The sequence below is a fragment of the Lagopus leucura genome, unplaced genomic scaffold (assembly GCF_019238085.1).
Source record: "Lagopus leucura isolate 7727_CA_CO unplaced genomic scaffold, USGS_WTPT01 Super-Scaffold_100036, whole genome shotgun sequence".
Lineage (NCBI taxonomy): Eukaryota > Metazoa > Chordata > Aves > Galliformes > Phasianidae > Lagopus > Lagopus leucura.
This window is the reverse complement of record NW_024962285.1, coordinates 962,324-975,591: the sequence shown is the minus strand read 5'-3', so window position 1 is coordinate 975,591 and position 13,268 is coordinate 962,324. Positions and strand designations below refer to the sequence as shown.

The 13,268-nt window shown below is 43.5% G+C and overlaps 2 protein-coding genes across 3 annotated transcripts in view; one reads left to right on the top strand and one right to left on the bottom strand.

The window, feature by feature from the left end:
* The first annotated feature begins 783 nt into the window (after window positions 1-783).
* SLC46A2 (solute carrier family 46 member 2) lies at window positions 784-6,765 on the top strand. Its single transcript, XM_042882873.1, has 4 exons — window positions 784-2,462; window positions 3,827-3,910; window positions 5,307-5,463; window positions 6,047-6,765. Exons 1-4 carry the CDS (start codon window positions 1,400-1,402, stop codon window positions 6,102-6,104), a joined length of 1,362 nt encoding a protein of 453 aa, XP_042738807.1. The 5' UTR covers window positions 784-1,399; the 3' UTR covers window positions 6,105-6,765.
* Window positions 6,766-9,463: 2,698 nt separating this feature from the next.
* Window positions 9,464-13,268, bottom strand: part of SNX30 (sorting nexin family member 30) — a 50,628-nt gene continuing 46,823 nt past the window's right edge. The window contains exons 9-10 of one of the 2 annotated variants that reach the window (XR_006181115.1): window positions 12,698-12,934; window positions 9,464-10,937 (exon numbers count right to left, since the gene is read on the bottom strand). Coding sequence is in view for 1 of the 2 variants with exons in the window: in XM_042882892.1 (XP_042738826.1) it covers window positions 12,875-12,934 (60 nt within the window). In the remaining variant the exon portion in view is untranslated. Of the gene's footprint in view, window positions 12,935-13,268 lie in introns of both variants that reach the window. The other variant, XM_042882892.1, reaches the window with a different exon arrangement.

Below are 13,268 nucleotides of genomic sequence, written 5' to 3'. Positions count from 1 at the left end.
CTTCTGCAGAAAATCTGATAAAAAATAAACATTTGGAGCAAATCATAATGAATTCTGCAGTTGTCTGCAAGTCTTTTGGTCTGTTTAAAAAAATGTTATAATTCTCTGGTAGCAGCAAATCATCCTAGCAGACAATTCCCCATTCCTTTCTATCTTAGTTCTTGGGATTTTTTTCCTCAAATAGAAACCTAAAACAAAAAGTATTGCACAAGTGGACAAAGGAGTGAAAAAATGCCCCTCTTGAGCCATGAGTACACAGGCACTGAGTCAGTGCCACCTGAATCAACACAGAGTGTAGCAGATGGGGATTTTTTTAACGTGGTTTGTGCAATTAATCATTAATTTATTTTTTAAGCCATCACTGTGAATCTTCCCAGAGCAGACTGCTACTCTGCCTGTTATGAATCACTCAGCCAGCACAGGATGAGATCATTATCATTTCACTTAGTGTTTCTAAAGCTGCCAAGCATCCCCTGAGTGTTTCCTGCAGACCCAGAGCGTGGGGCAGCAGCAAAGTGTATGGATGGCTGCAAGCTGAGAGTCCATGCCAACGCACAGAATGGAAATCTTGGATGGCAGCTGTGTGGCCATCACCAGTACCTTGGTAGCATTGGGAATTTCCTCCTCCTTTTGAAAATTCCCATATTTTAAAGTCCAAGGATACAGCACAAGAACTGGGAGGCAGGTTGTGAAAAATAAAGATTTTATCTTTTCCTTTTTTCTTTTTAGTGTAATTTCCTGCTTGTTTTATTGAAACAACAGTGACAGAGGCATGATGTTGCAACAGGGCAAAGGGGAGCAGCTGAGAGTCACGGAGCCAGCATCACATTTGTGTGGATAAAAAGGAAAGGAATGGAGCAAAGAGGAATTCATGAAACACCTGGCAAGAAAAGCACTCAGCACTCAGCCTTCTCCTGTCCCTGCCGTCAGGCATGAGCATCATTTCCCTGAGAGCCTTGTGGCTTGTGAAGGATGCCAAAAGAGAAAGAAAAAAAGCAGCAACTACATGGCCATTTTCACTTCCTAAAGTGGGTGACAGAAATTCCCCCCAGGTCATATGATCTTTATTGAAGCTGCACCAGGAAGAGCAGCAGCAGCCAGTGAGTGCAGGGAGTCTCCGTACAAAAGCCTCTGCTGCCTGAGCCAGAGGTCAGAGCAGCACAGGGATGTGCATGCGAATGCACACATACATACCAAAGTGAGGTGCAAACATCCTCCCAGCCAGATTGCCTCTTGCACAACTCCGATTCTGTGCAAACTGGCAGACCTTTTATTTTCCCTCCACCGCTCCACTTCAAGCATGTATCCAGAGCAGGACTTCTGAGAACGCTACTTCCTCCAGCACATCTCTTGGAAAACAGCTCTCCTCTCTCCCTGATTAGAGGTGGCCGTCTGCACCATGGTAGGGATGATGGCAATGAGAACATGGGTTGAGCCGGTGGTCGCAGGCTCCCAGGTGGCCAGTGCCTTCTACGACACAGCGCTGCTGCTGGTGGTGAAGAGCTTCTACAACCAGACCAATTCAACTGTCCCTTCCCATGTACTGGAAGATGCTCAGCAGAAAGCTGTCTCTAATTTTTATATCATCTACAACCTCGTCCTGGGTCTCAGTCCACTGGTGTCAGCCTATGGCTTGTCCATGCTGGGGGACAAGGTGCATCGGAAGATCCCCATCTGTGTCTCGCTTCTTGGCTATTTGGGCTCCAAATCTCTCCTGCTTCTGCTGATTCTGCTGGACTGGCCAATTGAGGTGATGTATGGGGCTGCAGCCATCAATGGGCTGACAGGCGGCTTCACTACATTCTGGGCAGGCATCATGGCTCTGGGATCTCTGGGCTCCTCTGAGAGCAGGAGGTCTCTGCGGCTCATTATTATTGAGATGGTGTATGGCCTTGCGGGCTTTCTGGGAAGCATGGCATCCGGCTACCTCTTTGTTGGCTTCAGCTATCACTATCGAGAGGGCACTGTGCTGGTGAGTTGCAGCATTGCCTGCTATGCTTTCTGTCTCCTCTACAGTGCTTTTGTGCTGATGGTCCCCAGGCCAGCAGCTTCCTGCCCAGACAAAGCCAAGACTGTAGAGGAGGCTGGCAGCCAGCGACCAGCTCACATAGGAGGAGCAGACAGTGCCCAGCCTTCAGAGAGCAGCAGTCAAACTCCAGTAACACCCTCAAAACTAATCATCGTTATGCTTTTTGTGGCAGCGATCCTCTATGATCTTGCCGTAGTTGGAGCAATGAATGTACTTCCACTCTTCTTGATCAGGAAGCCTTTGAGTTGGAATGCCGTGGAGATTGGCCACGGCAACGCTGTTGGGTACATGATTTTCATCACCAGCTTCTTGGGGGTACTTGTGTTCTCCAAGTGCTTTAAGGACATCACCATGATCATGATCGGAGTGGTGTCATTCAGTGCTGGCATCCTCATCATGGCCTTCGTGCGGTGGACTTTCTTGTTCTACATAGGTGAGTTAAGCTTCCACAAGTGCCCTCTCCCCACACCTCTCTTGTGCAGCATGCATCAATATCCAGAGAAGGTACATGCTCATGTCTATGCTCAGTTTAAGCTAGTTAACTTGAAATCTGTGTGTCACTTGGTCATAGTCCAGATCTGAATGGGAGAAAAATGCTCACAATGTGGTAGGGCAGGAACTGTTGCAGGCTACCACTACCAGTCAGACAACACTGTTCCAATAATGTGAAGCACTTGTTTCTCAAGGCATAAGACTTAAGCCTATGATGGAAGATAATTGTGAAAGATTTCCTGCTAAGTGATCTCCTTAATATGTCATTTATTTTTATTACATTAAGGTTTTTATGACTGATGAGAGAGTTTATACGAAAAACTGGAGCTGCTTTAGCAAATAAAAGATTATGGCAATTTACCATACAAATCTTACACTGTATATAAATGACTAAGGGACAGGTAATAAAAGTTGGGGCAAGTTTATTTTGGGTAAGCAGCTTGTCCAGGAAAACAGGAAACCAAAAGCCAAGAAAGTATCCCTGATGACAGTGAGGTGGGTGACTCATACCTGACTAACAGAAAGAGCATGGCTTTCTTGCACAGCTTTGGGATCTTTTTTCTTAAAGTGAGGAAAAGATCCGAGAGAAATGGCCTGAAGAATTTTTTCTGTCTGCCTCTACAAGAAAGGAGAAATTGAAAATCAAACAAATTTATTCTAAGAGGAAAGATGGTAGGATATTATTTCTGTACCACGCCAAAAACTGAGCTAAATTTTTACCAGATTTTGTTCACCCACTAGGCAATTAGAGGAAAAAAAGACATAAAATTATAGTTTTAAAAATGCTTGTCTAGTACTAAGTCCATCACCAACAAGTGCTGATAACGGGTTTGCAAGATGCACACTAAGGTGTTGGAGAAACAGCTTAGTTTGCTAAAAGTGGACAGGTCTTCACTGAGGCCAAGCCAGAAGCAGTGCACAGGAGAAGAAGCAGTGTTCCTGTCCAGGCTGGGTAGCATAGGGTGCTTTCTCCAATGGCTAGACCTGGATTGTCCAGCTCACTGCCACAAGGAGAATGCTATATGTATACGCTGGAACCAGAGGTCAAATCCAAGAGATCACGGCTGGCTCAGGCAAAGTGCCTCTGCCATCTGGAGCAGATGGTGGCTTATCCACTGCCACCTGCATGAAGCAAAGGCCTGCATTCCTCTTGCAGATTTTAACCACTTTCGGAGGCTGAGGGTATATGACAAGGCGAAGCAAAGGCCCTGCCCATGCCAGAAGCATGCAGTCTTCAAAAGCAGTGGATGCTGTGAGACAGGAAGCAGGTACTGATAATAACCATATATATTCACTGTTTTGCAGCTCGAGCAGTGATGCTCTTTGCCCTCATCCCCTTACCAACCATCAGGTCCATGTTGTCCAAGCACATTGAAGGATCATCCTATGGTAAGCGTTTCAGTTGCCCCACCAATCAAAAAACTGCCAAATCCCTCTGTTTGGCAAGTTTTCACTGCAATCTGTGCATTGCATAATAACAGCTGGTACCACAAAAAGGAAGGGAGGAGCAGAGAAACTTGCAGAACAAGCCTGCCATGTCCAAGCTTCTCCTCCCCCATTGCTTCATCATTTATCCACAGAATTTTCAGTACACATTTCAACAGATCAGTGTGCAGCTGAAAGGCAGGGAAGATAATATCTGAAGTACTGTTCAAAAACAAATGCTCCAGGGGAAACAGAGGGCACGCTGGCCTGAAGCTCAGTGATACTCAGAGTTTATATTTGTCTTCTTCTAGTTTTGGGAATGATGGATTTCTTTCATCTTTTTTTCAGTTACAGTCTCTAAATAAGTCTCCAAACATTTCTTGCCAATCAATTCCTTCAGAACATGAATTAACAAACAAAGGACAGCTTTTACATAAGAAAATGACAGAAGAAGCTATTCCTAATTTTTCTGCTAACATTGTATTAGAAAATAGTGCAACGTATGTATTTTACCACACCATATTGGCTGCTACCATCTTCACCCCAGTGACTTGGCTTCAGACACCGCTGGCATGGTCATGCACACACACACATCTCAGGCTTGTGACTGCTCATGCATCCTCAAAACACAGCCCATAGTCACACATATTCATTATTTTCCCTTCTGCCGTATGACCACAGCGCCCCAAACTCCCAGGAGCACAAATCACTCTGGTTACCGCGTTGTTTCTTCAGGTGATGGCTTCTGGTGCCACACGGGAAGAGGAGGCTGCACAGGCACAGGCTTGGCATAAGGCCCTGAATGTGCTCCTGCTTTGTGCATCCCGGGAGGATCAGACTGCTCCTCTTCCTCCACTTACCACAACAGAAACAGAATGGTGCATTTCAGTGAGAATGGCTGCCCTCAAGCAGCTCCAAAGGGGACTCAGTTTCCTCCTCGCTACACATCACAGTCACACACAGTTCTCCATTTCATGTATTATTACATTTCAGCCCAATGGATGAGCCTTCTGGCCGATGGCAGGAGCTGATTAAGATCTCTTTTGTCCTGAATACACTGCCTTTTCATACCATATGGAAATGAGCACTTGTTTCCAGTTGCAATTGAGGTTGCAATTTTTCATTGCAAACTAAAATCTAGACTGCTTAAGCAGGCAGCTTTCTCCTATGCTCTAAGGAAGAGTTTCTTAACCCTGCTCCAGAGCAGTAGCAGATGTAAGTTCGTGCAATCTGGCCCCTGGTAAGCCATGACCACTTCACTTCTCTGTGCAGTGGTTTTGATGATTCACTTGGATGTCGCAGGGAGGTGGCACAGCAGGCTTTTTTCTCCCAGATAACAAACAACATTGCTGTTTTGCAGGTAAGGTGTTTGTCCTGCTGCAGCTGTCCTTAGTCACCACGGGAGTAGTGACATCCACAGCCTACAACAAGATTTACCAAAGCACGCTGAACTGGTACAGCGGCTTCTGCTTTGTTCTGTCTTTCCTGGCTGGCTGCCTGAGTCTCCTCCCTTCAAGGTAGGGAATAGGAATTGCTTTCCCCAAAGGGGCACACTATGTTTTCTACTCGCTTCATGATTCTAGGTCTTAAGTGCACAATACTGATTGGAAAAGGAATTTTTTTTTAATTGTTGTTTCAAAAGAAAATTGCAAAAAACACTGAAAAAAGAAAAACAAAAATTCAGTGGAAGTGGGATGACAAGCACTTGGGAAAGTTCACTGAATCTGACCTGCAAGTGATTCAGCCACTGTTTTCCACCTCCTTTTTGTTCTACGTAATGTGAATTGCTGTAGGAGAAATATTTGGCAGAGTTCAAGAGCTAATAATCCCATGGGACAAACCCTTTGCACAAATGTAGTGCTAGACAATGAGAAAACAAGAGTAAGCAGAGTGAGGGAATAATCCTACCCAAATTAAAAAATATACATATTTTAAATCCATTACAGATTACTTGCTCATTGTGATCAAAAATAGTAACTTTGAGCATCCCTCAGGTGCTTCTTTCAAAGAGAAATTAAAGGCTCAACAACAGTGAACAGTTGTCTTGAGAAGGTAGCTTGGTAGCTCTCTAGTAACCTGTGTTTTTCTTGTTCTTTACAGCATTGTGGCCATCAAACAACGTTCAAGCACTGGTTCTTTTCAGATTCCAACCAAGTGACAGAAACTGTACCATCTAACACATTTTTTAGTCTTGATCAGTTCTTTGAGGAGGTGGAAGGTCTGCCAAGCACCTGCCCCTACAGTTAGCTTAATTACAAGAAGCATCTAATCTACGTCTTCACCTCACAGCATGCCACACTGTCAGCCACTGAGCTCACCCAGTACAAAGAAGTTTGCCTTGTTACTTCTGCAGTACATCATCATGCAGAGTAATGTGCACTGGCTGTAGGTCACTATCAGTGTTCTGAACATCTTTTCATTCTAGGTACTTAGCAATAGTGCAGACGGACAAGAACAGGGCAGAAATGAGAGGTGTGTTTCCAAGCACATCGACCAATTTAAAAGGGGAAAGTAGTGGAACAGCCATGTTCTCCATTATTTTCGTCTTGTCCTTCAAGTCTGAAACCTCAGAGCAGTTCTGTGACTTTGGCTTACGTGGCTGAGGTCCAGAAGCAGCACACTGGGAGTGCACAGTGGTCAGCAGGACGAGACTAGCTTCTAACATATTACAGTCAAGAGTAAAGATAACTGATGTTATGAAAAGAAATACAGAAATGCCATTGTATTTAAAAAACAAAAAACAAAAACCAAAAACCAAAAAACCACCAAGATTAAGGTACATTTTTTGTAATCTCTACAATAAAACATTTCTTAATACATGTTCACGCTCCTCTTTTCTGGGAGATTGCCATGGTAGTGCATTAACAGAGTTTATGGGAAGACACCTATGACTCAGAACTGGCATTTCATCCCCAGCACCAGGATGTTCTTGTAGCAGGTTAAGAAATGGGCAAGTGAAGGTCACCATCCCTACAGGTTTTGTGGAGGTGGAGGGCAGACAGTGCCAGGTAGCAGTCATCTTGTAAGCCCAGCCTCGTGCTGGGGTGCTGGGCCACGTTCCAGCTGAAAGGAACCCCATGCAATGTGCCAGTTCTCTTGAGATGTTATCAGCTAAATCCAAACAAGTTTCAGAAGACCGGCATGCACTGTAAAGATCAGCATTTAGACTCATTTCCACTCACATGCTAATTGACTTAGCAAGAATTAACTGGCTTCCAGTCTCCTAGACTATGTACAGACAACTAAAAAGCTCTTCAGCACCTGTAATAGCCAGGATGTAAGGCAGGCAGCCCCAGTTTGAGACAGGGATGTGGCAAGCAGAAATTGATTACTCACTAAGCAGCTCTCCCATTCTAAGCAAGTTGCTGCCATCCCTGTCCCACCATCGCCAGCCCTCAGAGCCTTGCCACAGCTACAGCCTTTGCTTTCAGGTTGTAGCAGTTAACCATGGCAACAGCCAGCTGATACTCAGTTAAATCAGCAGTAGAATAAACTTTTACAGGAAAAACGTTTCTGCAGTAGGATAATAGGCTGCCTAGTAAAGTAAGTGCACACATCACATTTCAGTGGTGAAGGTGACAAAAAATGAAACATTGAATTCTTTGTAAAGGAGTCCTTTTAAATACATTTATTGGTTCATTCCATCACACTGAGGTAAACAAACAGTGTATTTAAAAAATGTACACACTGATAGGGAACTACAATTTTACCTCAAAGTGTTTCTCTCCATCAACACTAGTTCCATAGTAAACAATGAACAAAATACAAGAGCTGCTCTGAAAGTAATGCCTCCTTTCTTTTTTGCCAATTTTATGATGATGGCAGATAATGTCAGAGGCAGATATTGGTGATATGCAGTTGAATTTGAACCTTCCCACCAGCATCCCATTGCATTTTGTTGCCATGTTACAGATGGCAACAGAGGGCCACTCTGACAAAATAATGTCTGACGTGGATGTGTGGATAAAGCTGAGGTGTGATCTGCATTCCTCTGTGAGGAAATAACTGTACTCACCGACGTTCATCACTGCTCACTGGACGTTGATTTAGGACAAACAGTGGACGTGAGCACAGTGAGGCAGTGGGTGGTGGGTGTGTTTCAGCAGTAGTAATAGCACATCATATCTGCTGGTATAGATTTTTGTGAGCACAGCACACAGGCTTTTGTTTACCACTGATGAAAATGCACAGCTAGTGATGGTGACTGTGTTGAAAAATAATATTTTGTAGCTGAGAATTTGTCCTATCAAACAGCGTTATTGTTCTCTTTGTTGTCGTTTCCATAGAATAGGAGGTATCACTTTCAGAGCAACCTACGTATACCTATACAGATATATGAGAAAGAATAGGAACATGCCATCACCGTAAGTCAAGACAACATTTCATAACCTGTGAGTCTGAACAAGAGCTGTCAGAGTTGGTTGAACACAAGACAAGAGCACTGCTCTGTGTTTCGCACTATCAAATTCACACAGATTAATCTTCTCATTGCTTCCATTGTGGTTTTTTTGGTGGTATGGCAGTGACCCTAGGATGCAAAGTGAATGGTTTTCAGTGCATGGACTTACACACAGGTTGGAAGTACTGCAGTCCTCATCATCATCACTGACACTTTGAAGAGGAGGGGAACCAGGCCAGAGCTAGCTTACCTTCCTCTGCTGGCCAGAGTCTGCACATTTTAAGGAGCAACAGACAGACGTGCACAAAGGACAGCAGAACAAGAACCTTTATTTTCCTCTTTTATTTTCATGCAACTGTGTGTATGAAGGCTTCAGAAGCAATTCCCAACTCATGGTCCACCAGAGCATCCACATAAGACAGAAACCCTCCAGGAGTTTAGAAAAGCTTCAGCAGAAACTCAGAGCAGCCCTGGTTGAAAAACTGTATACAAGCCAACAGTATCCTGGGCTGCATCAATAGATGGGAGGACTGCACCCAACACTAGGGACCCAAGCGCAAGGCAAGTTTGCAGCTGCTGGAAGGGGTCCAGAGAAGGGCCACAAAGATGATTAGAGGGCTGGAGCATCTCTGCTATGAGGAAAGGCTGAGGGAGCTGGGCTTATTCAGCCTGGAGAAGAGAAGGCTCTGAAGAGACTTCATTGCGGCATTCCAATACCTGACAGGTGCTTACAAAGATGAGGGAGAATGACTTTTTACATGGTCTAACAGTGATGAGGGACTAAGGTCTTAAACTAATAGAGGGGTGACTTAGACTTGGCATGCAGAGGAAATTACTCAGAGGGTGGTGAGGCACTGGAACAGGCTGCCCTGAGAGCCTGTGCATGCCCCATCCCTGGAGGTGCTGCTCCACCTCTAGAGGCACTCAAGGCCAGGCTCAATGGGGCCCTGGGCAGCCTGACCTGGTGGGGCAACCTGCCTCTGTACAGCAGGCATCCGGAACTCTGTGGACTTCTAAATCCTTTTCAACCCAACCATTCTATGATTCTCTGAAGTTTCTTCCTATGACTTAGACCACTACAGTCTTAGCACAAGTGCAACAAAAATCCAAGCAGACACTCTGAAGAATCCACAGTTTATTTTTTGATAACATTTATGACTGAACAGCTAACACTTATCAACATTTTGTTTTTCAATGGATACCTGAAAAAGCCATGAGATGTTTCAACAATTGTTTATTGCAAGAGTCAGTACCTGATAAAAACATGTATGAACAATGCATGGCTCCTTACTGAGTACAAAAAACAATATCTCAGTGCTTGCTTTATTGTGCTGGTGCCAGTTTAGAGAAGGAACAAACATTCTAGAGGTTCTGTAGGAGTAACCAGGACAGCAGTGAATTTTACATCCTCTGAGACAGGTCCTGGTCTGGTTGCAGATGATGAAGGAAGCTAGGCTGACCTAAGAGCTGTTGAGAATGACTCAACTTATGTGGGCTCACTGGAAAGGTGCAGCCACTTTTGACACTATTTCAGTGCAAGCACAGAAGGTGACCATAAGTGACTGAACACTCAGGAAGTTACTCAAAGACTAAGCTCCTGCCTTCCTCCAGTTTCCCTTTCCCAGCATCTCACTTTTTTCACTATCAGGGTTTGGGTCCTCCTAAGAAAGAGATATCCATCATATAAAGGATTACAGGCCATGCCAATTTTACTAACAGTTCATATCTCAACCTCTCACTAACAGTAGTGAAATAAGTAAACTACATCTTTAAGAAGTTTCTGCTACTTTGTTCTCCCTGCTTGCACTTCTTCCCCAAACATCACACAGCTACCCAGTGGTTTACAGTATCAGCTCTTTCTTTCATAGAGCCTCTGTAGTAGTCCATGGGAGTTAGCAGGTCCACCACTACACACCCTTCTTACACTGCAGCAACTCTTGCAGAAGAGGTCTTCTTATGAATGTTAAGTTTCACTTCCCCTGCAGGGTCAGAGGTTATCATTTTCTAGATAATAAAAAAATCCTGGTACCACAGAAATCCGGGATCACAACCTGAAGTTACAGCCTTTCCTCCAAATTAGCTTGTAGGTGCTACAGAGCCACACGTTCTGTGTAGGAAAGGTACACCCACCTTTTAACAGCTCAATCAGAATTGGATTTATCTGAAATAAAAATATGCTTTGACTATGTAGTTGTTTAGAAACCAAGCAGTGGCATCAAGCTTAGAAAAGTTTAAGCTGATCTTGAACCACTCCAGCAGTAAGTTACTCAGACTTGACTTGGAACTCCCCACTGCCTCTTGCGCTTATGAATGGCTGTGATGTCCATCACTAAATACCCCAGAACGGAGCCCCACCTCAGTTTGGCACAACAGTGAATGGGAACAGAATGCCAGTGTTATAAGGTATCAGACAGAACTTAACGCAGCAAAACAGCATCCTTTCCACTCATCCTGCACATTCCTGATGAGGTGAAAGAAAGAACATCTAAATACTATTTCCAATGTTGCTCTGCTTGACTTCCAGTGATGTTTCATAGTGAACTAAAAATCTTCATTTACCACACAGGCACCAGCTCAAAAAAGCACGATAATCTGTTTGTGGGAAATAGAGAAGACAAGAATTGACTGTAACCCCGAAGGTCAAACTGTACAAAGTTTATGCACTTAGAGGCTTATTTTGGAGGGGAAAGACAAAGGAAGACACCAGACTTATCTCTTCAAGTACTCCCTTCAAACAGCAAACATTGTTAGTTGTTCCAAACCCAACAACAACCTCAAGATGTTAATCCACCTAAGTTGATAAACTGTGAACTTAAACCAGAAAGCAGCTTGTTTAATACCACAGAACTGCCAATGGAGGTTAAGTCAAAAAAGGAAAACCCATTTAAACCACTTAACGTGTCTTAAAAACTTGACTTTTGCATCTGGAGAGTATAATTTCATTAGCCTGACAGCTACTATCTTGACTGTTGCTATGCAGGCCACAGTAGCCACTGCAGGGGTGGGGGTCAGATATACTTGGTGCTTAGGAGTCCAAATCTGTGTTCTCCTGTCAGGTACCAATCTGAAGTTGCATCAACCCAGTTATCCTTCAGATTCTTTGCAAGAATGTTGCCAGAGACCAAGTGATCACTCAAGCTTAGCAGTAAGTACTCAATGTTTTTTTTTTTTCCCAAATCCCAGAATTTCACTGATATTAATCCCAAGACTCCTCGCTTTGAATGGATAAAGAGGGTTTATCCACATGCTGTTAAACCGCAACTCTGATTCTCATCATGGCAGCACCCCTTTTACTAAGGCTATCAACACCAAACAGGCATTTAATTGAGGCTGGACTGCAGGAGAAAAGAAAAGGGATTTGCAGAAGCAGCTACATTGCTAAAGGCCAAAAGAAACTACTAAAAAATAATTTGTACCAGAATAGGTCTTAAAACACTTGCCACGGGGTTCAGAAGAGATAGGCATGGACACTATGTGTACCTATTAAGCCTCACTGACTTGTTTAAGGCAAGTTTCACACATACACAATGATGCTTGGTATGGTCAAGCATTTCACACTTTTTGGCTTTTTAGTTGCAACTGCAAAACAAACAAAAATAGGGAGAGAGTTCTACCATTACCACAGCAGGCACCTTAACTGATTATTAATGAAAAGGCTCTAGATGAGGAAAAAAAAAAAACTCAAACAGAAAACAAGGCATGGATCAGGAGAATTCTGCCATACATATTTCAGAGCAAGTTTTAGAAAAAATACACTGAAAACTCACACTTGCTTCCAACTTTCCCCGTGGACACCCGGGATGATTTTGATCCCCAACTCGGTCACAAGTACACTTCAGCCAACTGACATTACTTCATAATCACCAAGGTAAACAAAGATATTTAGTATGAACCAACAGCATGCTACACTCACGAAAAAAACACAGTTCATGCTTGTATCACAGGCTATGTGTAGGTAGTGTCAGTATGCTCTGCCTAGGACCAGCCCAACTCCCACACAGGAAACTCTCCAGAAGGCATTTTAGCCAGTGGGAGCATACAGGTGGTAGCAAAACAGGAGATATTCACTTCCAGTCTTCCCCTCTCCATCAAAAAAAAAAAAAAAAAAAAGAGGGGTTGGTTAGGAAATAATTATATTTTTAGCAAACAAAACAGAACAGTAATAAAGATGTCATTTTGGCACCTTGCAGTAGAGTTTTATTTTCATCTTTTTAGTGTTCTACTCATCAGTTCCTTCCAGGCTAAAGAGGTAAGTTTTATCAAGATCCCCATGCACTTTCACTATAAGCCCCATGTCACTCCATAGGATAGAGAAGGAACCATTCAAGATAACTCAAAAAGATGAAACATACCCCAGTTTAAACAGAAAATGAGGAAAAAGTCAAATAGTCTTCAGAGGGTCTGTTCCAGCCTGGGCACAGCCAGCATCTCTCTCAGTTGACAAAAAAAAAAAAAGAGACCTTCATGGAGTTCCAGTATGTCTAGTGGTACTGAGCACAGAAGTGCCAGACTGTCCATGAAAGTACTTCTTATTTGGTCTCTGGCTTGTCTTGCAATAGTGGTATAATTGACTCCCATGCTGTAAGGCACTGAAGAAAGAAAGAAATTCATTAAAAAATGAATTGCATATCAGCTCTTGTAATTCTTGAACCACCCTCCCAGACTGACAGAATGGAAGTTCAGAAAGGCTAGCAGGGTTCTTTACACTTGTTGGTCTTCCTTAATAATGTAAGAAAGCATTCAGGAAGAATAGCTTTTGTTTTCAAACAAAGAAATCAAATTAAAGCTTTCCAATATCATCTGCTGGGACAAGCTATTAAGAATGCATCAGAATACCTACGATTTTCAAGTATCAGCTAGATTCTTCTGAACTGAAGGACACAGCCTGCAGCTAGGCAGTCAAACTCCTTTTTGTCATGTTTG

Excerpts from the sequence above, each read along its gene's own strand:
- SLC46A2 (XM_042882873.1), top strand. The coding sequence starts at position 1,400 with ATGGTAGGGATGATGGCAATGAGAACATGGGTTGAGCCGGTGGTCGCA. Across the intron at positions 3,911-5,306 it reads CATTGAAGGATCATCCTATG|GTAAGGTGTTTGTCCTGCTG; the intron begins GTAAGCGTTTCA and ends GCTGTTTTGCAG. Across the intron at positions 5,464-6,046 it reads CTGAGTCTCCTCCCTTCAAG|CATTGTGGCCATCAAACAAC; the intron begins GTAGGGAATAGG and ends TGTTCTTTACAG.